The 24,260-nt window shown below is 39.3% G+C and overlaps 2 protein-coding genes across 6 annotated transcripts; both read right to left on the reverse strand.

Annotated features, from left to right (window-relative positions):
- Nucleotides 1-1,319: 1,319 nt before the first annotated feature.
- On the reverse strand, nt 1,320-10,350 carry LOC137179529 (E3 ubiquitin/ISG15 ligase TRIM25-like). Its single transcript, XM_067584271.1, has 10 exons — nt 10,176-10,350; nt 9,263-9,869; nt 8,034-8,129; nt 7,166-7,399; nt 6,313-6,481; nt 6,007-6,057; nt 5,802-5,912; nt 5,332-5,475; nt 5,077-5,136; nt 1,320-4,981 (listed from the first exon to the last, which is right to left on the reverse strand). Exons 2-10 carry the CDS (start codon nt 9,860-9,862, stop codon nt 4,449-4,451), a joined length of 1,998 nt encoding a protein of 665 aa, XP_067440372.1. The 5' UTR covers nt 9,863-9,869; nt 10,176-10,350; the 3' UTR covers nt 1,320-4,448.
- Nucleotides 10,351-11,049: 699 nt separating this feature from the next.
- rasal3 (RAS protein activator like 3) lies at nt 11,050-24,055 on the reverse strand. Of its 5 annotated transcripts, XM_067584268.1 has the most exons (20): nt 23,650-24,055; nt 22,890-23,554; nt 20,377-20,495; nt 20,127-20,205; nt 18,846-18,913; nt 18,651-18,736; nt 17,820-17,949; nt 17,583-17,681; nt 16,811-17,482; nt 16,517-16,661; nt 16,280-16,424; nt 15,900-16,136; nt 15,585-15,786; nt 14,595-14,682; nt 14,373-14,490; nt 13,269-13,455; nt 12,927-13,037; nt 12,634-12,824; nt 12,222-12,306; nt 11,050-11,463 (listed from the first exon to the last, which is right to left on the reverse strand). In XM_067584268.1, exons 2-20 carry the CDS (start codon nt 23,512-23,514, stop codon nt 11,353-11,355), a joined length of 3,498 nt encoding a protein of 1,165 aa, XP_067440369.1. In that variant the 5' UTR covers nt 23,515-23,554; nt 23,650-24,055; the 3' UTR covers nt 11,050-11,352. The 5 variants fall into 5 exon arrangements, with proteins under 5 accessions (XP_067440369.1, XP_067440368.1, XP_067440366.1 ...); XM_067584267.1 differs by having other exon boundaries at nt 14,373-14,486; nt 14,591-14,682; nt 22,890-24,055; XM_067584265.1 differs by having other exon boundaries at nt 22,890-24,054.
- Between the last annotated feature and the right edge of the window lie 205 nt (nt 24,056-24,260).

Here is a 24,260-nt window from a genome sequence, read left to right on the forward strand (position 1 = left end):
TTGGGACTTTCTTCCCTTTTCCCTTTTTCATCAAACTAGTAGAACAATGTTATGTTCTCTGGATTCATGTTATTGATAGCAACACTAGCACCATTTTCACAGCATACTGAGTCACTGTTGCTCCTTTACTACAAGTTCATGGCTCTTTAACATTTGATGGCAGTGTGTTATTGAGGGTTAAAAAGCTCAGACTATAGGTCTGTCACACACTGCGTGACCTTATCAATTCTGATACAATTTTAAGGCACATCTGCCAGCCAATTTTAAATGCAGTTAAATGGCTGTGTTATTAAGTTATAGCATGATACTGCAAACCAAAGACACACAAACACACAGTGGTCTGCAGAGGGACCAGGCAAAACAATCATTTCGGGGGGAATTTTCAGCTTTCTTTAATCGGTAGAAGAAATCAAGTATGCCCCTACACTTCCAATAGAAAACAGAATTAAAATGTTTCCAAGAAGTCAAACTATAAATAATAAAAAATAATAAAAAAATATCTGTAAGCTGAGTCCAATGAAAAATGAAAAATCAGTATTAAAAAAATCAAAAGAATCAGAATTCAGATTTTGAAAGAAATGAAAAATGTGTGTAACTACTAAATGCACTTCTTATAAATACAACAGTAAATATTAAAAATTAGAAAGCAAAGGAAATCACTTGAATCAATCATATAAATATAATATATAAGTTGTTTCAAAATACAATGTTTATATACCAAATGTTATTTCTTTTGTATTATTTTTTATATTTAACAAAAACTCTCCTGTACATTTCTGAATAGATAATGCAACCTCAATAACTTAAGGAGGGCTAAATTACAGTGTGTTACAGCCTGTGTTGTATGCTGCATAATAAATAAACACAGTAATCAGAAATCTTGCAGCATGTCCACATTGCCACTAACAAGGCTGGACGGGGACCAGTTAATATCTGCGTAGTGTTTCTACTTGTGAAATATGCAGCTGAAGAGTGATGAGAATGACTCAGTCAGAAAATAACACTAATTAAAGTTCAAAAAAGTTAATAAATAAAGTTAATTTTGACTTCCAAATGATCATTAGAATACAAGAACACTGATAGTTTAGAGAAGTATGATTGTCACCCGCTTAAGTCAAACTAAAAAGATCAATATTGATTTCATTTCTGTGTTTTTAGACCTTTATCTACACTGGACACACAGAGATGAGAAATGATATTGATGTTGTTATCTGTGGTTAAACACAGCAAATGAATATATTTCTCAAAATGTAAGGACTGCTCTTTAAACCACTTGTGGCTTCTTCACAATACAAATAGAAAGGCACAAGAAGCATGTCTGAGAGAGAGACACATTTATTGACAATCATTGGTTAAATTGTAATACAAAGTTATTTTGATTAAACTAAATCTAGTAGAGAAATAACCATTTCAATTGTTAAGACAGACAGATAAAAAGCTCATACTTAATCTAAGAAGCTCCTGCTGGGAACACACTAAAATCACCACAGATATGGCATAATATACCTATCGCCAAAGCTGTTTCACGACACTGAGCAGTAAGCACAGGACAATTGAACAATGAAGCATTACTAAAAGGTTGATTTGATGTTAATTTACTGTTACTGTGCAGGAACACTTGAAAATATCTGCAAAGAACAATGAACTACATTCCATTTGAAGATCAGCAATGGACAACAAATCAAATAAAATCAACAAAATGATTTGCAGGCCACTGGAGACTGCAGGTTGGTCTATAGGATACATTTTACAAGCCAAAAACAGAAGCCATTAGCAAAAAAAAGTCAAATGTTGCATGAAATTAACTAAATTTTTCATTGGTTCTGGTAAGCACAGATACCTCTCTTATGTTATTTAAGGTTGGTAGTAAGAGTAAACCAGTGTCAACACACTATCAGGACTTGGACACTCATCATGGTATTGGAAAGCTCTTAGTTGTCTCAAAAAGATATGTATCTCAAACCAAAATTCTCCATTGTAATGATAAGCAATGGCATATAGTGAAAACAGCAGATTTCACCATACAGGTTCAGACTTTATCTGCAGTGATGGACAGACCTTCAGATACTGAAATGTACTGTAACCTAAAAATGAAGGTCTATAATAGTTTATCATTTTAGTACAGCAGTCATCATGTCTGAACCTGTACCAGCTTATCAAGTAAACCACTGTGGACAATGGTGTTTCCTGAACCTCTTCAGTATCTTAGTTCTTTTTGTCAAAAAGAACAAAGAGAAACGTGTTGAAACAGCACTGCAATAATTTCATTGAAATGTGCTGTATGTTGGTAGATCTAGAGAATAGATCTCAACTGCTTCACACCCATACAGTAACATTTCACACCTTTTAGCACCTGCAAGACAAGTCTGCTCTGACTGCACGTGATCAGCTGACTGACCACTTCATCACCTGATGGACTGCAGTGGTGTCACATAAGGAAATGAGCCACTGAGGCTAATGTCACCAGTGTTTTTCAGCAAACACATGTCACAGGTGGGGATAAACTTTGTAGTATACCACAAATAATTTACCCCTGTGAAACTATACATCTTACTACCTTCTTTTCGCTTTACAAGAAACCAACAGAGCATTCTGATGGCTTGTTGTTCTAATGTGCCTACTATAGATTTACAATTGCAATAGCAATGTAATTCTAAAAAAAAAGAGAGACTGACAGACCTTGATAAGAACACAGTCTATATGACTTCTGCTCTCATCAGCTGAACCAGTCACGGAGTTTAGGAGATGACCTTATAGGGCTGGGTGATCCGAACAACATGTACACTTGGTAAAAACATTTCCATAACATGAAACTGAGAAACTGTCATACAATACCCGAAGGATACATTGCTTTCTAAAATGAAACGGCTTATCGCATGACAGAAACAAAGCTATTTATAACCAATCATATGGCAGTCCTTCAGAAACAGACTATTTCCTAATAAAATGCACAACAGGGTTGTTTGAGTTGAGCTTAATACACCACATGCTACTGCTCTGGTTTCAAAACTCCAATAGATAGATGGATGATGAGCACTGCTTCAGATGAAAGAGTGTCAGCAAAGAAAGTGACAGCTCAACCATCACAAAGACCTTACTTGTGGATTTATATATAGACTTTTAAACGTAGGGGAATCTTTGAGGTTGCCAGAAATGATTCATATCGTGACATATATTGATATCAACTGATATGAAAACACATATTCCGTATCATCCAGCCCTATAATCCTAATAGCCACACTCTTACATGCAGAAATCATATTGAAACACTGTACTGACATGTGCCTGACAGTAAAGGGATTAATTCACTTCTTTACCCACACACATTCATAACCATCATACAGTGTATAATAAATACTCTGCATGGTAAATAAAAGGGACACACAAGTACATACATACTGTATAGTAAGTATGCATTGTGTTTTATGTATGTACAGTTAAAAAGGAGGAGGAAGTAGATCAAATCTCTGAAAATTTAAAACAACACAAGAAAAACCAGCTGCTGCTCCTCATTACTCCACCCTGTCTGGGTATCTGCCTTCAGGTGACTAATTGACAGGAGATCTTTTTTAGTTGTAATATATTATATGGTTATGGTTGTATGGTTACTTGATGTATTGTATCTGTTATTGTATCAATAAAATTTATTGGGAGAAAAAGGACAACTTATCTTTTATCCTGCTCATGTTTTTCCATCAAACAGCATTTTCTTTTCATTCCTTCTGCATGTTAGATAAAAGAAATTGTGATGGCAAATTTTTATCTTGTTTTTAAATATTTTTAAAAAGTGATTGGAATGCATAAGTGTGTCACTGTCACCTGATATGCAGTTTATATACTTGAAAACACACTGTATATTGCTTGCCTGTGTTGAAAGAAACCTGCAAGAACAGGAGCTGTGTCAGCTTCATGTTTGTGGCCACACAGCCACAAATTCAGCTGATGTAAATCACAGCAAGCATAGCTAATGACATTAACTATGACATGCTATGTCAAAGTTAATAACATGCTTATCATTTGTGACGCTCCAGGCTGACTGAGGACTAATATTCTCAGGCCAGGCAGGCACAACCACCACCTACTATTCCTTCATTTTCTTATTTTTAAAGGAGACCTAAAGGTAGGGTACTTTGAAAAAAAATGTTATTATTATTATTGTACAGTTGCAACTGTACAGGCAATATTGGTTTTCCACTTTTAATGAAGAAAACATTGACAAAACTGTTGGTTGGGTAGTGCAGCCGGTCAGCCTCATGATGTGAAAAATTACATTTTCTTAGCCAATGTACTCAAAACATTAGCAAAGAACTGTTTTATATTATTAATGTTCGTAATAAGAACAAAAGATTGACTGTGTGTGTGTGTGTGTGTGTGTGTGTGTGTGTGTGTGTGTGTGTGTGTGTGTGTGTGTGTGTACGTGCATATGCAACTGTATGTGCATGTGATCCTCATCCCTGCAGCTTGCACAAAGAAATGGACGAGCCACTGGAGAAAATCCAGAAAGCTGGATACACAGCTTCAGCAAAGGGGAACACAAAGGAGTGGAAGGGATATGCCCTGTCTGCCACGTTATAAAACGTAGCAGTGCCCTCCTCACAATCCAACAGCACACCTACGCGTTTAGGATTGGAATTGACCAGCACGGTCTCACTGCTGTTATACCAAGCTGACAGCTTGACGTTAAACCATTCCACGCACCAGGACTGGGTGTTGCGGCCCAGTCGACTGGTGGGACCTTTGCGGTCAATGCTACCGTACGCCAGGCCTATGCCGATGAAGTTGTTGCTGCTCAGTCGGACTTCCCAGTAGTGGCGCCCTCTAGAGAAACCCTTGGAGGCGAGCACCTGGGAGCAGACAGCGAAGCGTTCAGGGCAGTCGGGGTAGTTTGCATGCTCATCTGACACAGAGGCCTTAGTGAAGCCCTCAGTCAGTGTGATGCGTTTGTGGGCCGTCTTTGAATCCAAAGTGAGCACTGTGCCATCTGGGACAGAGAAAACAAGGCCATTCAAATAACAACTTCTGTTTCTCTTATCATATTAGGGGGAAGATACCAACCACATTTACAAATGCACTTACATTTCAGAAGTTCACTTCTTTTTTCAGCAGATGTAATGTTTAGGGGACTGTCCAAAGTTTCTACAACAGAGGAAGACAAAAAAGTTATTCATCATCAAGGTCAGGGATAACAGATGAAAGTTTTAAGAAAAGCAAAAAAAAGCTGTCTCCCGTCATGTGACGTGTTTGTTGCAAAAATCTCATATTGCCTTGATGTCTCCACTAATGCAGAGGTTGCTTTGCATCCTGTTATGTATTCAGTGTAGATGTTGTCACCTGGTTTATCTTTGGGCTCAGCTGCAAGTGGATGGCCTCCAGGTTTGTCAAAATAACCAAACACCAACAGGTTGTCCATCGAACGGTTTTGATTCTTATTTCCCATATTGCCTTCTGTGGGCTGGGGAGGCTTTTTGAGTTGTTCTGATTAAAAAGAAAAAAATATGTTTGTTTTGTGACAATAGCGAACCTTCTGAAGAGCTGTTGATAAGTATTATGTAAAACAATGACCTGGTTGAAGCAGTGACACAAAACATGAGAGTCATCAATATAAACGGGATGGACAAAATATTTGAAACATAACACAAATCATTTCAATAGCACCAAAACTACAGACTCAAAACAGATTATTAAGTTGCATCTAAACCTCTCTACAGCAGTTTTAAAAACTGAACATTATAATCTTAATAAAGGTATGATTTATTAGTTTCAACTCTGTGTACCTAACAAACTAGCAACTTTTTTCTTACTTTTTTCCTTTTCTTCTTTCTTTTTCTTCTTTGGACCTACTTTGGGCTGAGAAGCTTGACCTGGACTGTGGGGGCTGGGGAGTTTGGGATGCCCTAGTGGCCATTTTGGCTCTGAAATAGGAACAGGCAAAAGAGAAGCATTTTCACCTAGTCCAATTATCATGTCACAAATCATAAAGCATACGTGTTGCACAGCTGAACGTACCAGACTCCTGGTGAATTCCGGGGCTCAAAGAGGCAGATTCTGCTCTTTCATCTGAGAAAAAAGCCAGAGAGTGTCATTACAATCATATTTTTATCCACATGAATTACCAATTTGAGGAATACTTTGAAATTTATATTTTGATTTGATTTATGTTTACACCAATTCCTACATCACACCAACTCACCAGATGCAACAATGTCAGTGTTAATTTCTTCAACAAAATTGGATACAACTGGATTCACTATACTTTGACAATATGTCTCCAAATGCAAAGTCTCCCACTGAAAAGTGTACCTACAAATTCACCTGTTTTCATTATTGGTAGTCTGGCCTCAACAGGCTGTTTAAAGATCTCGCTCAGATGTTCCTTCAGGGCAGCGGCAAATGCATGTGTTGCTATCACCTTCTTGGAGTCCAGGTTGATTCGAGGGGTGTAAGGGTCAAAGGTTACGACTTGGGGCAGGTCAAGTGAAGCCTAGGAGGACAGGAACACAATGTAGTTTTCTTTGGTGGAACAAGGATGTATTTAAACTGTTAATAAAAATATACTATTTTCTATACATGGGTCAAATATGAGGTAAAAACAGTAGTAGTAACAAATCTCGCCTATTCCTGTGCATCATTATAGTCATCCTGTCTCATGTACTTACTAAATGAATATGTTCAATATCTGGATCTGTTTTATTTCTAAACTTGAACATACCCCTCTCTTACATGTGTGGTCTTACTGTGAATTCAGAGATTAAATAAAATTGAATCCTTGACATGAACTTACGGTGGATTAAACACATACAAAAGCAATAGCACAAAAATTAAGAACATGTAGTCCAAATCCAAAAATGCTACAAATTGTGAAACACTTATAAAAGTGAAAACACAAACACTATGAGAACTGCAGGTTCTTAAAGGACCATACTAGTGTTTTTGCACGTTTTATGGCCCAATGGTGCCTGACCTTTTGGGAGATTTGGGCCTGGGCCTAGGCACATGTTATGTAAGAGGCAGGCTGGCAAACAAAAATAGGATCAAAGTGTGCAGTTGTTTGTTTGTGATTTGGGGCAGTCGGGCAAATCATGAACAAATGTAGTTCAAACCACAAACACAAACCATCTGAACTCTTATTTCTACTTACACTTTTAGATAATCACATTCGCCTCACCTTTAGGAAGGCCATGGTTTGGGACTGACCCAGCAGCCTGTGGATATCTTCTTTCGCTTTGCTCATGCTATCAATGTTGTCACTGAACTTCTTCATAAGAACTTTGAGTTTGGTCTGACCAGTCTCAACCTCTCGCTCCACCGCATTCATCGCATCACGTTCCTCTCGGGCCAAGATGTCCCGGATCTGCTGATACTCAACTGCCAAAGCTTTCTTCCTGTTGGTCGCTGAGTCCTAATGGAAAAAATAGATCAGTATGTTATGAGACAGGTAACTACAGGGCTTTGCACAAAATAAAAGAAATGCCTCAAAATATAACATCCCCGCAGTAAAATACCAGTTTTATGAAGTTGTTGTCTTTACACATTTAATCAAATGACCACTAAACATGTGACATTTTGTATTGAACAACAACTTATAGTATGTGTCAGCTATAAAGGGCTGAGTATTGTTTCCATGTCTTTTAGATTTTGCAAGATTTTGAGGCAGCATAAGGCAACTTTGAAATACATATAGCCAGGTGTTTGCTTAACAAAATGACCTAAAAAATGACCATTGAGTTGAAAAAACACCTCTGACAGCTGGATCAATACTGACTATCAGCTATACAATAACTCTGTTGAGCTGTATTACTTTGATAGTCTGGTCACTGTAATGTATTGTAAGTTGTTTCCATTTAGTTCATATTCCATAAACTATAAAAACATTAACTTAATGTAATTTCCAACAAATAGCCATGTAACCTCAATGTTATACAATAGATGGCAAATGAAGAGGAATCACTGAAGTATTCAAGCTTTTTGTCTTTCAAGCCACTTATTGGTATTTATGTGGATTACAGTAAATGTCAACACAAATGCTTAGTTACCTTTAGTGAGTTCTGCATGTCCCTCATCTGAAATATAACAGTTTTATTCTTCGTAATCTTCCCGTCCATCAAGTTTAGCTTGCTTCTCAGGTCGAACTGCAAACAGAGAAACATGGTACATTCAGTTCATTAAAACAGAGACACACAGTTCAGAGAGAATCATGGTCCATTTTGCCCAGAGCCCTGTCTTACAAAGAGATTATTGGGTTAATTTGTTTTTCAGTTTCAGAACATGGGGGTTCACTTTTAAAGGGACTACATCACCAGGCTGTTACACTCAGCATCACCACTCCAGACTCATATTAACTTCTTAAAATGACACTCTTTCTTGAAAAATCTTAAACATCCTTTTCCAAAACAAAACATAATCAATTTTTGATTATGTTTTGTTGTTGTTTAAATAAGAAAGGCAAAAGAAAAAAAAAATTTTTTAAACAGAGACGGTATTCTGGTGAAGAAAATAGAGTTGTAATTAAAAATGATCACAGCAAAGTATCCTACTTAGCTGGATCTCAGTGTGAAAAGTTCCATTGAAAACTTTTCACAGCTTGTTCTATGGATTGTCTATAATATCACGTGCTCAGTAAGTTCTATTAGATCCTCCAGAATATCCTCTATAAAAGATTGTACCATACCATTTTGTCGCACTGCATTTGGGCAGTTAGCTTTCTCTGTGAAAGCCACAACTCGGTGTAATGCCCTACCTGATGATATGAAGAACTGTAGTTCCATCAATACATTCAAGACCAGACTGAAACATGTACTAAAGACCAAACACCTGTGTGACCATTGAGTCACACAGCTGATCACAATTGACATTGTGGGTGTATGTGATGTGCTGTGTGTAGCTTTGTATTTTGTATTTTGTATGATGTGTTCTGTTTGGGGTTTTTTTGTTTTGTTTTATTTTGTTTTTTGGTTGTTTTTGTTTGCTTTTTACTGTTTGTTGTTGTGCTGTTGTATGTTTTTTGTCGGGGACTACATATGCAAATTAGCTTCAAGCTAACTCTGGTGCAGTGCATCTTTAATGTTTCAAATTACACACTGTCCCATTCAATAAATAAATAAATAAATGTCAAATGTAAACTTTCAATGCTGTGAGTACTTTAAACAAGATTCCACTCACCTCCATATTAAACATCTGATACATCTCTATGTGGAGCATTTTTTTCTTATTTTGAGTGAACTAGCCTTTTAATCTTCTCGGGTGACAACTGACACACACACACCTCTTTCAGGTTCCTCTGCTCCTCAGCAGATATGTAGGCGCATCCATTGTGGACTGGGAGGCAGAGGCTGCAGATCAGGCGGTCGTGTTGGGTGCAGTAGAGCTCCATCAGCTTGTGGTGGTCGGGGCAGATGCGGTCCATCAGGTCGCCGACAGGCGCACTCAACTGGTGGACACGGAAAATGGGATTTTCCCGGTGCGGCCGCAGGTGCTCGTCACAGAAAGAGGCCATGCAGGTGAGGCAGGTCTGGGACGCTTTTGCCTCCATACATGTATCACAGCGGATGACATCCTCTTTCTCGGCTTTGGCCCCCTCCTCTCCGAACAGACCGGCCTCGTTCTTGCTCGACCGGACTCTGAAGGTCTCCACGACCGTGCTGAGGACCGTATTTTTCTTCAGCTCCGGTTTGGTGGCGAAGTGGGTCCGACACTGAGGACAGCTGTAGGTTTCCTTCCAGGTGGCGAGGAGGCAGTCCTGACAGAAGTTGTGTCCGCAGGGGATGGTTACCGGACTGTCAAAGGTGCTCAGACAGATACTGCAGGTCAGCTCTTCCTCCAGACTCATCAGGGAAAACGAAGTCTCGTCCATGGATTCGGCCATGATGAGGCTGCATGGAGAAACGAAACTTAACTTGTGAAGTATATGAAAACGAAAGTACAGACCGAGTTCCGCATACAAGACGTATTTAAACTTAATATAGACGGTTTTCTTCTAGCTTAGCATATTTAGTCAGCGAAATTGCAGGGTTAGGCTACACAAATCTTATAAGATTTAAACTAACGCATCTTAAAATGAGGAACATTCAGCGCGACGCCGAGTTTGACATTCAAATTGTCATTCATATTCATATTTCACATTCATATTTGGAGAGTACAAAGCCTGTAATATATTTAAGCAAAATCTCCCACAATACCTCGAGTCGCCGGGTGTACAGTTAATGCAGGATAACTCAGTCCAAGTCGATTATCTTCTGTATGAAGCTGTATGAAGCTTTATAGCTTCTTACAGTCTGCAGTGTCCCGATATCCAGTGACTTGTGCGGATTACAGGCAGAGTCCTCCCTCTCTGGCTCTTTCCGCATACACACGCACACGCGCACAGACATACACACACACACACACACACACACACACACACACACACACACACACACACACACAGTCGTACTGTCCAAACAAATGCTGACTTAGTCCAAAGTCTGGCTGACAAAATCAAGATAATAAGATTTAATCAATCATTTTACTATATCTCAGAACTTTGACTTAGTATAACATAAAGTTCAATATTAAATAAAGTACATAAGTATTACTAGCAAAATGCACTTAAGCATCTAGTATTTCATAAGTAGTCTATAAGTTGGTAATTACCAATTAGTTTGTGGTTACTTGATTAAGCAGAAACGTATATAGTAAAATGCTTGTGAGCTTACTATGTACTAAAATAATACAGATAAATAATAATTATTAATTTATTGATTAATTACCATAAATGAATTGCCACATTGTGAAACTGGAGCTTTTGGGCCCCTGGAAAATCAAAACAATGAGACAAATTAAGCTATAAGGCTCTGTGGAGCTGTGGAGAACTGCAGTCTGCTGATAATTGTCTCTGGGTTTATCACTGTGAGTGACACCCTTCAAATCACACATAGTCATTTGATCCATTGTTACTATGAAAATATTGATTATAGCCACTTTAAGTACAGAAGTGGAGTACTGTTATATTTGTTATACCATATTTTCCACCACTGTTGCACTGTTAATGACACATTGCTGAATGCACTCAGATAAACAGACAGGTAGTATTCTTTTATTTATCAGAAAGGTTTACAAGTCAAACACATCTGTAGCTAAGATACAATAAAGGCTGAAATGCAGACAAATCCAGTACGTTTCACGTTCACCTGGGACATAATTGTTTCACCCACATCCATTCTGAATATGTTCATAAAATAAACTTACATCTAATTAGGAAACCGTGATTGTGACTTCAGGTAGGGGTTTCCACATTAACTATTTATTCACTACTTATATATTTATTTATACAAAATTGTGGTGATACTGTAGCTCTGAACCTTTTTCTATCAGGGTTCAGTTGCTGTTGATGTGTGGCTTTTCAGGATGCTGTACATTGTTTTGGCCACTGTTGTAGGCCTCACTGAGCTGGTGAAGGTCCTTCATCAAGCCTGCAAACTGCTCCTCCTGTGAGCACATAGAAAAAACAAAAATGTTTTTATCAGCTTACTCTTGTATGTAATTTAACTGCAGTATACTGTAAACAAATGAGTTTCTCCCACAATATCTCCAGAGTAATATTTTAGTATTTTGGAAAATATGCATTTAATGTGAACTGATGATAACAGCATGAACTGATGGTTAACTATCTATTATCTATTCCACCATAGGACCATTGAAATGTTTAAAAGGGCACCAAACACACAAATCACTCACAAATTAGTTACAATTTCATTTGAGTATCCCAGATTAGTATTTCATTATGATCAGGTGTCTTCAGATGTGTTTTGTGTAATATATTTACAGTATATACCTAATTATATCCTGCATTTTCCTCACTGAGAATGCACAACTGTTGTTGCTTGGGACCCAAAGTGCAATTATTCAGATACAAAACCCTTGTGTTGGGAGTTAGAAATGATATGCTTTTCATCCTCAAGCTGTAAAAATAACTCCTTAAACTCCATAATAATTTTTGATACCGTTCTGACTGACATCAGATCATCATCATTTTCATTTCATGTTCATCATTTTGAAGTGAACTATGCCTTTAACAAGGCATTAACAGTACAGTAATATACTACACTTAATTGTGTAGTAATTTTCCAAAATAAGATATATATCTAATATAAGAGATATAAGTATGTATCTAATATTCTGATAATCCTTCACTTCATCTCTGCTTAATAACTGGCTGTATTCATTTATTTAATTTTTTGTCTTACCAGTACGTTCATTCGTTCAGCTGCTGCAATTGCAACACTCAGTTTCCTCTCATCCTCCTCCCTCTCCTCCTCAATCACACCCAACCTGTCACAGACACAGATAGAAGAGATGCTCATATAGACAAGAACAGAACACCTTGGTAATAAATTATACCAAAACATCAAATAATTACAGACAATTAGCAATTAATAACAATTTGAACACAGCCAAGCCTACTGCTTTATGCACCCAATCCAATCAAAGTTATCAACTGCGTCATTAATCTTCAGTTATAAAGTATAGAGTATGCAGACTACATATAATAAAAACACTAAATGTTGGCAAAATTGAATATATCTCCTCTGGAAACTGAACATAATAAGTTTCTCTGTACATTTGTTGACAGTATTACTGTTGATTCGATAATATTACCTGAAGGTGGCACTGGCGAGCTGCTCTTCTCGCACAGCCAGCAGACTGCGAAGCTCGTTCACCTCAGTCTGCAGTATTACATTCTGGTCCTGACTTTGAATAATGAAGTCCTCAAGCCGCTTTGCCATATCCAGCTCACGCTCTGTCACCTGCTCTATCCCCAGACGAAGCTCTGACAGTTCTTGAGCATGCTGGTGTGTGATTCACAAATAAACAGTTTATGAAATGTAACAGTGAAATGATAAACTATAGCCAGAATTATGTCACTTTAGTGGGTAACAGGTATGACATACCCTATCTAGTAAGTTGAACTGTTCGTTCTGAGTCTTCATCTCACTGGGCTCCCTGTTATGTATGTCTTTGATCCAGGGAACTGGTGCAGGTGGACGTTTGATACTGTCACTCTGAAATAAGATGAGAGATTGTATAATAATTCCTTCTACTTAACCAGACAAAGTCATACTATCAATGTATTAACTAACACAAACATCAAAATTGATTTAAAAAACAGTCAATATTTTAAGATAGCCTACTAGAAAAAGGTGAAGTATTTATTGTTGCATTGCGGCATATGGCCTGATGCACTCAGTAGCCAAAATAACCAAGCTAAGTTCACAGTTCCTCTTTGTACTCACGGTTTTTGGTGATGAGATAAGTGGTTCGTTTGTTTCCATCTCCTGTTCATTGTCAGCTGTCGGCAGAGTTTCAGAACTTATCTGCCTCTTCAGGGCATGTTTTGTGTGACCGGGACGTCTGTGTGGGGCACTCTGAGTTCTGGTGACTGGCTTCCTTTCTCTCATACTTCTCCGAGTTCTGCCATCCCTGTTTAATGAATTATTAATTATTCAGGTGATATACATCACATGGTGGCATTTGTAAATCTGTAAATCCTTTTAGCAAGTTAAACTGTTCTATACCTGTGTTAATGTACACTTACATAAAATGCATGTTCTGCATATATTGTCACTTGAAAAAGGATACATGCCAGTCTACTGATAATTTCACTAACAACAGAGACGGATTGCAGTAAAACATGCCGAACTTCTTTTGCATATGGTTGAAAAGATATTCTAAATGTTTAAATATTTTTCAGGAAAACCCTTGACTACTTGTATAGTTTGGGATGAAAAACATCATCATCATCAACTTCACATTTAAAGTGTTCATCACTCAGACTGATGTTCAAGGCAAGTGTTATACTGGCCTGTCTGAATTGGCCTTAATTACCAGTTGACTACTTCCTCTACGTGTGGTCATTAGCTTTGGGTAGCGACTAAAAAAATGGGGCTATGACAAGATAGGGTGAGGGGCTCAGACATCCGGAAAGAGCTCAGAATAGAACCGCTGCTCCTTGGTATCGAGAAGGATCAGTTAATGTTATTCGAGCATCTTTTTCTGATGCCTCCCAGACAACTCCTTGTGGAGTTGGAGGAGACTCCGGGGCCAACCTGATTGGAGAGTTTACATATCCCCTCTGGCCTGGGAGCACCTCTGGATTTTCCAGAAGGATCTGGAGGACATAGCTAGAGGTCTAGCATCTAAGGAGGTCTGGCCTACCACCACCATGGTATACCACCACAAGCTGTACTGGATAAGTGGTAGAAAATGAATGGATTTACCACTGGTACATAACATGTGCAATCAAGGAGTTCAGGGACAGTCAAAAATCGCCTTCATGATTACTAACATCTGAAAAGCAATATTGGCTGAGCCCAGTAACAGACAAACACCCATCATACCCATCTCGTAGGCCTTTGGAGTCCACAGGAAGCTGCTGGAGGGAAGACTGGTGAGGGCTGTATTTGCCCAAGTCTTTAGGAGGAACATAGACTGGCTTGACTTGTCCCATTTCGCTGCAAGAAAGAGCCTGCTTAAGTGACACGTAACAACACCATGTTCAAGCTTGTTATACATCACAAGTTGCTGATAAGTCAAAGATGTTAGGCCTTCAACACACCTTTTAACTATGATCCGAGGTGCCTCAGGGCCCAGTGACTCTGTTATCTGGTTCAGAATTGAAGGCAGAGGGTGCAGCCTGTCAATTGTATCCTGAGGAAGAAACAAGCTGCATGTTAGACCCCAAATTTGAGGCTTTTGATTCATTTCTTCATTTCTTTTGATTCTTTTATTCTTGTATTTTATCTGTTTTATTCTATTTTAGCTTATTTTTGTTCTTATTCTCTTAACTCTTTAATAACTATTTTAATTGTATTTAAATGTCTTTTTATAATGTGTTTCTTTTGCACTTTGTCTTAATGCTTTTAATGTTTTATGCAAAATGATCACTATCTTGATACATTGTATGATTAAAAAAAATAGCATTAAAGCAAGGGGTACATGCAAATAGCAACAGGAATGCAATTGGATGCACCTGATGACATCCAAAGCGAGTCTGGCAGATTGAAATGAAAATGTTCATTTGCAAATATCCAGAACTAGGTCTATATTCATCTGGATACACCATTTTACTAACAGGTTTAAATGAGGCCTTTAAGCAGGCAATGGAGACTTGTTCTGTTAGGGCTGTAATGGTATGTGTATTTGTCCTGAAGTATTTTGTGTGTTTGGCTCAGTACATGACTTTCTTTGGTTTGGTGCATCATATGAACCAAATAATTAATGACAAATTAGCCTAATGCATTATAATAAGGTCTACGTCTTGGCACATATGAAACATAAATTCAAAAATGCTGTTATATGCCTACATCTTGTGCACATGTGATCTTAAAGGTTAAGGGTGGGGTTAGGGGGCACCAGTACCCAAGCTGAAAATGATCAAAATGTAGTATTTCCTGTGTATTTACTTCTTAAAATTATACTTGTAAACACTGGAAACTATACAGTATTGCGAACAGTCTACTGGTCCAATCATACGGAAGCTTAAAGTTTAAGCACACACAATTACATAAACCTGTACAACTAAGTAATGGACTTATTGGTTTTCATCCTACCTGGTTCCTCTGATAGATGATGTCTACCAGCAGGCCATGCAGCACAGCTAAGCGCAGAGGAAGATCCACATAGCCATCAAAGGAAGTCATTGGCATTTCGGTGTCTGGATTGGACACAGTTTGTAGAAAGCCCCTCATTCCATCCCAGTGCTGCTCCAGGAATTCATTCATGAAGAGCATGTACTCCTCTTTCTCTCCAAACCTGAATTGGAACAAAAAAATGTGTTTACTTAAGCCATTTCAGTGAACTTCTCATTCCCAAAATACTTGTTTCTCAGTATATCAAAAGATACTTTGCTGAGGTACATCACTCACAGGGTGAAGTTGGCCAGATTCTGAATGACTTTGGCAGTTAAGGTGAGGGTACGCAGGGTGTTTGGCTCTGGATAAGGCTGTGTCAGACCAAAAAGAGAAGGACTGAGGATAGCAGGGCACAAGAAGCGGAGGAAGAGGGAAGCAGAGATGAGACGCTGGCCAATCTCTGCTCTGCCCTGGTCCTCACACAGCTCCACCCAGCTGGAGAAGATCTTGTGTAACTCTTCAGGAAAGGACCTGAAGGCAAGAAACATGTCAAACATCAGCTCTGTGAATATTACTTTTTCCATCAGCTCAAACACTACTCTGAAATTAACTTGGCCTAAACATTTGATATTTATTATTTCATGTCTTTTCTAAGATGAGCTCCATTCTCTCACCCATGTTTCTCAATAATTTTCTGCACCACTTCCTCACAGGTTTCCCTCAAGTGCTTTTGGTTGTTTGAGAGTTCAGAGGCATGGCATTTACGAGGGTCAACTTCACAGTTCTCCATTGAAGCATAAAGACGGGTGATGAACTCCCCTGCAATGAAAAAGAAAGCACAGAGTTTAGTGAAAACAAAGCACCAACTGATACCAATCACAAGAAGCCACCTTACCACTGAGCTAACCTACCTAGTGTGTCAATGAGGTATTTCTGTCCAACCAGCTTCATATATTCATCTATGGCTTTAGTGGCGAGTGTGTTCTCTCTGAAGATCAGTGCCTCCTTCTCTCCAAGACGCTCGACCTCTGCACTGCCCAAATCAATGAGGAACTCCTGAAGCATACCCATGCAAGCAAGGAAAAGTATGTCTGATTATTCCTTTTTGCTGTGTTTTTACATCAGATTGTATTTGAGTAATACTTTGAGATTTCAAAACTATGATGCAGTTAGCATATATGAACTTTGTGTGACTCATTCCTCACCTTGGCCTTGCCGATACTCTGCAGTACATGGACCAGAGCTCCTGCCAGCTCTTCCTTCTCCTTCACATTCAGAAGTGGCTCCAGACTTCTGCACATTTCCACATAATCCAAGGTCACATACTCTGCAAACTCCTTGTATTTCTCCATGGGCAACACCTTCAGATTCTGAAAACGGGCCTTGATGCGAAGGGAAGCCTGTTGCCCCACAAGTTCTTTCCCAGCAGTGCCCGTGGCCTTGTATGGAGTGATGGGATACCACTTTTCCTGATAGGTCCTACCTCGGATCTCAGCTAAAGGTATGGCCACACTGCCCAGTGGATGCAGGCAAAACTCATCTCGGGAGTGACGCTTTTTCTTGGGGTCCTCTTCGCGGAAAAGGTGCAGGGTGATTTGGGAGACACAGGGCAGGTTGTCTAGCTCGAAGAATTCACCCCAGAATAGCTGACACCCTCCAGCCATACCTCCACTGCCCCCCAGGCCTCCTGAAGACCCAGTAGAGCTGTCCCCTGCCAGGCTGGAGCGGTTAGACGCCTTGCCAACAGATCGGCTGCTAGTGCGGGCGAACAGGGTCCCATCTAGGTGTACCTCGCAGTAATAACGCCGTTTGGGTGGCAGATCCTTAGCTTCATTTACCCACAGACTTAGGGAGTTTTCTGTGCGCTCAATGTTATCCTGTGAACAATGATGCATTAAAATATCATTTTATTAGCATTTTTGCACCAGAATATTACAACACAAACTTTTTCTTTGAAACAAATGGCTCATAGCTGACCTTATTAGGCTGGGCAGCCCGTCTCAGGTCTTCAATCCAACGGTCACGCTCTGCAGCTGACGAGCAGCCAAAGCAGTGTGTGTTCTCAGAGTTTATCACCTGCAAGTACAGTGAAACCAACAGGACTGTGTTAGCCATCCTGGGATGTGAAGTTTCTGTTTTTCTGAGGTACTGTATGATGCTCCTTAAGGACCCCAAATTTTACACACAAGATAGAATGCATGAGTTGAAGTGTACCTCAAAGCAGTATTTCTCCCCCAAAATAGAGCTGTGGACCGGCCTGATGACAGTGCTGGTGTCTGCACTCAGATCCAGACTTCCTACTGGACTGACGGGAATTGACACAGATTCCCGGGAGCCATAGTGCCTTTAATAAACAGAGTGGGGAAAAGCCAGTCAAAAACTGAACTGATAAAGACATAGAGTGTCAAATACTGATTGATACCAAATAATTTGTCAATTGTAACATAATGTACTTTAAAACCTTTTGCCACCCACTATAGGCAGAAATTACACAGACTGCTGATGCTCTAAAAAGTTACATGAATATTTGTACATGTGATATATGTATTTATAGAATAGAATTTCTTTTCAAAGAGAACACCTAGTACAAGTGATGCACAGAAGAGTATAAAACTGATACAAGGCATCTCTTATAGTAGCCCAGCAGTCCAACAATATAATGAGTCCTTGAAAACCTCACAACCAAATTCTTTCTGAATAGTACATTTTTTATAATATAGGTGGACCAACCCCAGCACATTGAATGTGAAATTAAACAATGATTATGAGGTTAAAATCCTGACTCTCAGCTTAATTTTAGAGTGTTTACATCCATTGGATGACCAGTGTAGGAACCAGACCCCTTTTTACATGTCATCCAGCTAAGTTTTGGACTGGACAACAGTACATACACTGTTAACCCATTATGGATGTAAATACCTTCATAGTCATGGTTTGATTTCAGATCCAGTATGCTGGAGTACAGAGCCAACACAAACAAAGAATAATGTCCAAGTACTTATGGACTGTACTCATTGCCTTCACATACATTACAGTGTACTTTACCTGTTTCCTTTGTTTAGTCCCACGGGGTTCAGTTGAGTGTTGCTATTCCTCTTGGCCTTGTTCTCAAGACGTCGTTTGATCAGTGCCTTAGGGTAAAGAAGGCAAGTATGGTGTATGAGGGCAATAATGTTTGACATCAACAGGAAATGGAGGCATAACAGAGAGATTATTATCTCTGATGTGTAAAACACTCACCCTCACACCACCATCTTGGTTCTTTGGTCGAGGGCCACCTCCCAGGCCCACATGGTCAGGGCTACATTCTAAGTGTTAGGAAGAAATGATCTTGTTGATGATGACAATGAAGTGAAATTAACAGTGTTACAAATATTCTTGGGAACTGATGTTAGCTTTAATAAAGGCTATTATACACATAAAAACATCCTTCCTTTTCATTTTGTGTTTGTGGTCAATACTTGCCTTTCTATTATATTTATTTGTTTTAGCAATTTGTTTCCAGACATTAAACAGCCAAACTTCCAGAAAGATTCAGTTTCATCACTGCTCTTACAATGCCACCACTACTCTTTTCTGCACTTCCGCTGAAGATAGTGTTAATACCTCAAATTAGTCAATGCTGTATTAGCAAATATAGACCAATTAGCCCATACAGGATGTGTGTGGTTTTTAGCTGGAGCTGCAGCTATCTACGTAAAGTTTATTTATTGTACATACTTCACCCGCAGGTCTTCTTATTATTGAGACTTATTTAAAGCTTTGCAGTGGATGAAATTTGGAAATCACTTTCTGCCATGATTTTCTCTTCAGTGTAGCATTTGTAACCCTTTCTTAATAAGATAAAGATATCTTTAGAGTTAAAGATGTGAATTAACAAGTTTACAGCTCTATCAGACAGACTTTCACTCCTCTTTGCTTACCCAAAGCCCCACCGCAAACAAACCAGCGTCTAAATCCCATCATTTAGTCCAGAGGTGTTCCACAGTCTTGTTTCTTCAATCTCTGTCCCTCTAACATTGCCCTCCTCTCTTCATCAAGCAGATGCTGGTGCTTACACAGAGCCAACCAGCCAAAATCAATGCAGGACCAGTCACTACCTCAGTGCAGCCTCAGAGCTTCTTCTAAACAAAACGCCAGAGCAGAATGGAGGCAGACACCAACTCTCTCTCTCTCTCTCTCTCTCTCTCTCTCTCTCTCTCTCTCTTTCTCTCTCTCACTGTCTCTCTCTCTCTCTCTCTATACGAGCTTTCATTGGACTACTACACCCAGGCCTGATGCTATCTTCCCCAAAAAAACGTAGGGGAAGCAATTTGACAGTCACACGCACGCATAAACATTCAGCTATTTCCTCTGTGACTGTCTGCAGAATCATACTTCTTGTTGATGTGATGGCAGTAGCTGTTTCACTGGTAATGCTTGTCCATATCCTGGTGATGTAATATTTGCTGCATCTTAATATGTTCTACATTTTGCTTAAACAGTGTGTGTGTGTGTGTTTGTGTGTGTATATGTATTGACCTGTGTCGATGTCTACGAGGTTCTGCATGCTGAGATTGGACAGGCAGCTGCTGACACGGTTTCGGGTCCACATTGTTGGCTGATAAAGACACACACACACACACACACACACACACACACACACACACACACACACACACACACACACACACGCACATACATAATCTGTCACTATCAAAGTACATAGTTGTATATTTGTACATTCGGAGTGTGTGTGTGTGTGTGTGTGTGTGTGTGTGTGTGTTGGTACCTCTTCCTCTGGAGAGATGAAAATTTGTCCATCTTCAAGAACACAGTTGCTAATGTCCCATAAGGGAACCTCCTGAGGTGGTGCCCATTGTAGTCTTGGGAGTTCAGCCTCACTTGGATCTGCCACACAAGCAGACATTTACACACACACACATATAGTGACATATTAATCACTACACAGCTTACAGAACTGCAGAGAAGTGACAGATGTAAGCTCTTTATCAACACCATAATCACAGACTAAATACATTCTACAAAATACGTAACATAGTCTCTCACATTTGAGAACTGACTATAGTTAGATAAATGCAGGGCCATAAATACAGGCACATGCCGGCCCTAGTTTGTTTGATGTTTTTGGTAATTATGGCATGATGGCACTTATCTCCCCTAGCACTTGGCCACTCCCATTTGTGGAGTTGCCGGGGCCACTGATGCTATCTCTCTCCTTTTATGACACACCAGGATGAGCTGCGCACATCCTGTGGTTTCTCTGAAGTTTTTTCATTATGTGCATATCCTTCAACATGTATTTGCCTAGTACTTTAGATTTGTCTCCTTTCTGAAGCACAATAATGTTTGAAATAAAAATAACAAACCATCTAGTAAAGGTGAGTCATAAAAAAGAAAAGTTATTATTTGATGATTATGATGTTTTTTCTATGTAGTACTATATGATAGATGTTAGCAATATGAATAATGCAACAATAAACACCCATTAGTCTAAAGAAAAACTAAAAGAGGTGGTAATATTAAATAGAAATAAAATATTGATACACAAACATCGAGTAGACTGTCTTGTACATCCAGATAGTTGTTGCTAAGTCTGTGGTCAGGTAGTTTGCCAGGTTGTATGCTGTTATCTGAGGCCCAAATATCTAGCAAGTTTGTGTTGGGAACTTTTGGTCAGGTCTAATTCTTTGAAGTTGTTACAAGGCTGGCTGAAGTTTCTGATGTAACTCAATGTAAGGTCTCAGCCTCAGTACCAGCTGAGGACTCCTTTCTATTTTCAACCATTGGTAGGTAATAGCTAAAGTAAAAAGGTAACATTCAAGGACCTTTTTTAAATACAGTTCCAGATTTTGATACTTCAGTCCTGAATGCTTTCAATACCCAAGAACCCCCTGTAAAGGCTTTTTGCCCTTGTTTGACTGGTCATTTGGTGTCATAATGTGTCTGACTGGAAAACTCGGTTTTTTAGCCATTTCCTCAGCAGAATCTAAACAATAAGCCTTTAATGCTTTAACTTGAGTCACATCACCGCAAAGCAGAAGTTTCATGTGGGAGTGGTTTATAAATCTAAGTGAGTTGGTTTGGTTTGGTACAGCTAAATTTCAGGGTAATTTCTCTGCAGTTTTGACCTTTTTTGGAAAGTGATGGTTTTGGTCTTGTTGTCATGTTCAATTTGAAAGTCTGACAGTACTGATGAACAGAGTGACTAGATCATCTGCATAAAACAGACACTTGAGTTCTGTGTTGAAAAAAGCGAGACCAACTGTTGTTTATATAGTAGGTCCAGTAACGTCTCCATTTCATTCACATACATTTGAAAAAGGCAGGGCTGAGATAACAGCCGTGCTTAACACCCTCACTCATATCTCAAAAGACACTTCAACGTATACTGCTCTCTAATAGTTAAGAAAACAACCCTGCATCCCGATTTACAATATTAGTGTGAAAATGTGAAAATGGGGGAAAATGGGATGGTATGTTGAAGTTTATATAAATCTTGCGTTGAGAGCATGGGTGAATATAGCTTTTCAAGGTTACTACTAACTTATACTCAATAAGCATTTTCTGCAGGTAAATGTTGAAGTTGCCATAACAGGTGCAAGAGTTGCTTTTGATGTCTATAATTTTTTATATTTCTTATATTTAGCTTTATGACAACTGCTGTCGTGCTTGAAGTTCTGAACATTTTCAATTGAGATTTTCAAATTTTCTTTTCCATCCATCTCCAATTCAATTCTCCAGCTTCAATTCAAGTTCCAGTTTACCAGAATTTAACCCTGTTCATTTAATTGTGACTGGTTTTGTAGTTATTTTTCTTTTAACCTTGATACCTTTTCTCTCTTTAAGCTCTCTTTTTATGTTGTGTAATTTGACACTTGGTTTGTCTAATATAGGATTAAGTCTTAAGGGAATTATGCAGCAGTATTTTAAAAAGTCACATATACCCCACCTACTGTAGTGTGTCACTGAGTGATCCTACATAAAAGGAAATCATGCTGGTAACCACATGGGGTAACCATGTTGCTACGTGAAACAAACCTTTGAGTGTATTTTATGTGTACGGAATCACATTTCATCATATTTTGCCCACAAGTATCAATCAAAACATGAAAAAGGTTAACTAATCAAGCAAAATGTTAGGAATTTTGCTAATTTCTGTAGCATCCTTCATACAAAAATGCAACAACTACGACGCTAATCTCAAACATTAAATTTAATATAGTTTGAACTGGTTTATAAGCACTTTCATATTCTGTAGCTGGGTACTTTCAGACACCTCACCTGGCAGTAATGAGGGGGTGCTGCTCCGACTCTGCAGCTTGGGCCTTTTGAGCTTCTGGGACACTGTCCTCAGGTACTTTTTAAAGAGTGCCCCTCCGCCTCCTCGCTGAGAAGGGTCTGTGGAGGAGACCCCTGAGGCCTCTGCAGCAGTTGACGATGGAGCTGCATGGGGCGTGTTGGCAGAGCTGGAGGAAGGGGACAGGGCTGCAAACAGTGACCCAGGAGGCTCGGACAGGGCCCTTCTGAAGGGGTTCTTTCGGTTTCCTCCAGCACCCTTATCCGCCTTGGTTGCCTCTCCACTTTTCCCACTTGAATTTTTGTCTCCATTATCCTCACTTAGGGCCTTGCGCCAGTTTTGCATCTTGCTCCATTTGTTGGTTGAGGCCTTCTGAATCTTATCGACTGTAGATGTTGAAGAAGCTGCTCCTCCTTCTCCTTCTTCTTTCACCTCATCAAGCGTTCCCTTTGAGCCGGTATGCCATTTGTATGTGTTGAGAGGGTCGGTGGTCTCAGATGCTTGTCCTGGAGGATGCTCTGCTGGAGATTCGTTTTCCTTCTCTGTTGATCCTTGTTCCTTCTGTGGTTGTTGAGCCGCTGGCACTGAATCTTTTTCGTCAGTGCCCATTTTAGATTTTCAGGGTGTATATCTCAGTTGTTTTTCTCTTCTGTCAAGGATGAATCAAACAAAATTAAATTTTCAGAATTCACTGTGCGTACGGTACCTTCATAGGAGACCTCGCCTCTCTCTCCTCTGACTCACCACTATATCTGAGATTATAGCACTTGTTAAGGATGAAAAACTAGTCCGTGACTACTCTGGTTCTGTCTCTCTGCTTCTCTCGTTTCCTGTCTTGCAAAATGTTATCCGGCAACAACATGCGGCAAGCTGTTCTGTCTGTGGTTGCTTTGCTGCAGTGCCCAACTCTTCTCACTCACTGGTTGCTTGCTTCCTCATGAAACAACAGAGAGAAGTTTACCTATTTTCAGAAATATTTTCTAATTTTTTCATCTCCTAATGTTTTCGCTCTTTACTTCCCTTCTTATTTACTTCCTGCTTTTATGTCAAAGATTTTCCTTCAAATGCAACTCTCACTGATGTTCCCTAACACACATGCTATTCTATTTTGAAAGTCTGATTTTGGTTTGTAGGTCTGCTGTAGGTAGTTCTCGGCTGTACCTTCACCTCAAAGGAAGCACGTTGGTCTGTTAGTTCTTGAGTCATTTAGTCTGTCACAGTATGAGTAAGAGAAATGTGGTTTTGAGTTCAATCAAGTACTTTTGACATAATGTTGATGGCGTTTGAAAGATATACAACAAGGATTACACCTGGATTCTAAACTTTACTCCACCCTCTGCCTTCTGTTATTATGT

The sequence above is a fragment of the Thunnus thynnus genome, chromosome 3 (genome assembly GCF_963924715.1).
Source record: "Thunnus thynnus chromosome 3, fThuThy2.1, whole genome shotgun sequence".
NCBI lineage: Eukaryota > Metazoa > Chordata > Actinopteri > Scombriformes > Scombridae > Thunnus > Thunnus thynnus.

Excerpts from the sequence above, each read along its gene's own strand:
- rasal3 (XM_067584268.1), bottom strand. The coding sequence starts at position 23,514 with ATGGGCACTGACGAAAAAGATTCAGTGCCAGCGGCTCAACAACCACAG. Across the intron at positions 20,496-22,889 it reads CACCCCCTCATTACTGCCAG|ATCCAAGTGAGGCTGAACTC; the intron begins GTGAGGTGTCTG and ends CTTGTGTGGCAG. Across the intron at positions 11,464-12,221 it reads CTGAACGAATGAACGTACTG|GAGGAGCAGTTTGCAGGCTT; the intron begins GTAAGACAAAAA and ends ATGTGCTCACAG.
- LOC137179529 (XM_067584271.1), bottom strand. The coding sequence starts at position 9,862 with ATGGCCGAATCCATGGACGAGACTTCGTTTTCCCTGATGAGTCTGGAG. Across the intron at positions 7,400-8,033 it reads ACATGCAGAACTCACTAAAG|GACTCAGCGACCAACAGGAA; the intron begins GTAACTAAGCAT and ends TTTTTCCATTAG. Across the intron at positions 4,982-5,076 it reads AAGAAGTGAACTTCTGAAAT|ATGGCACAGTGCTCACTTTG; the intron begins GTAAGTGCATTT and ends TCTCTGTCCCAG.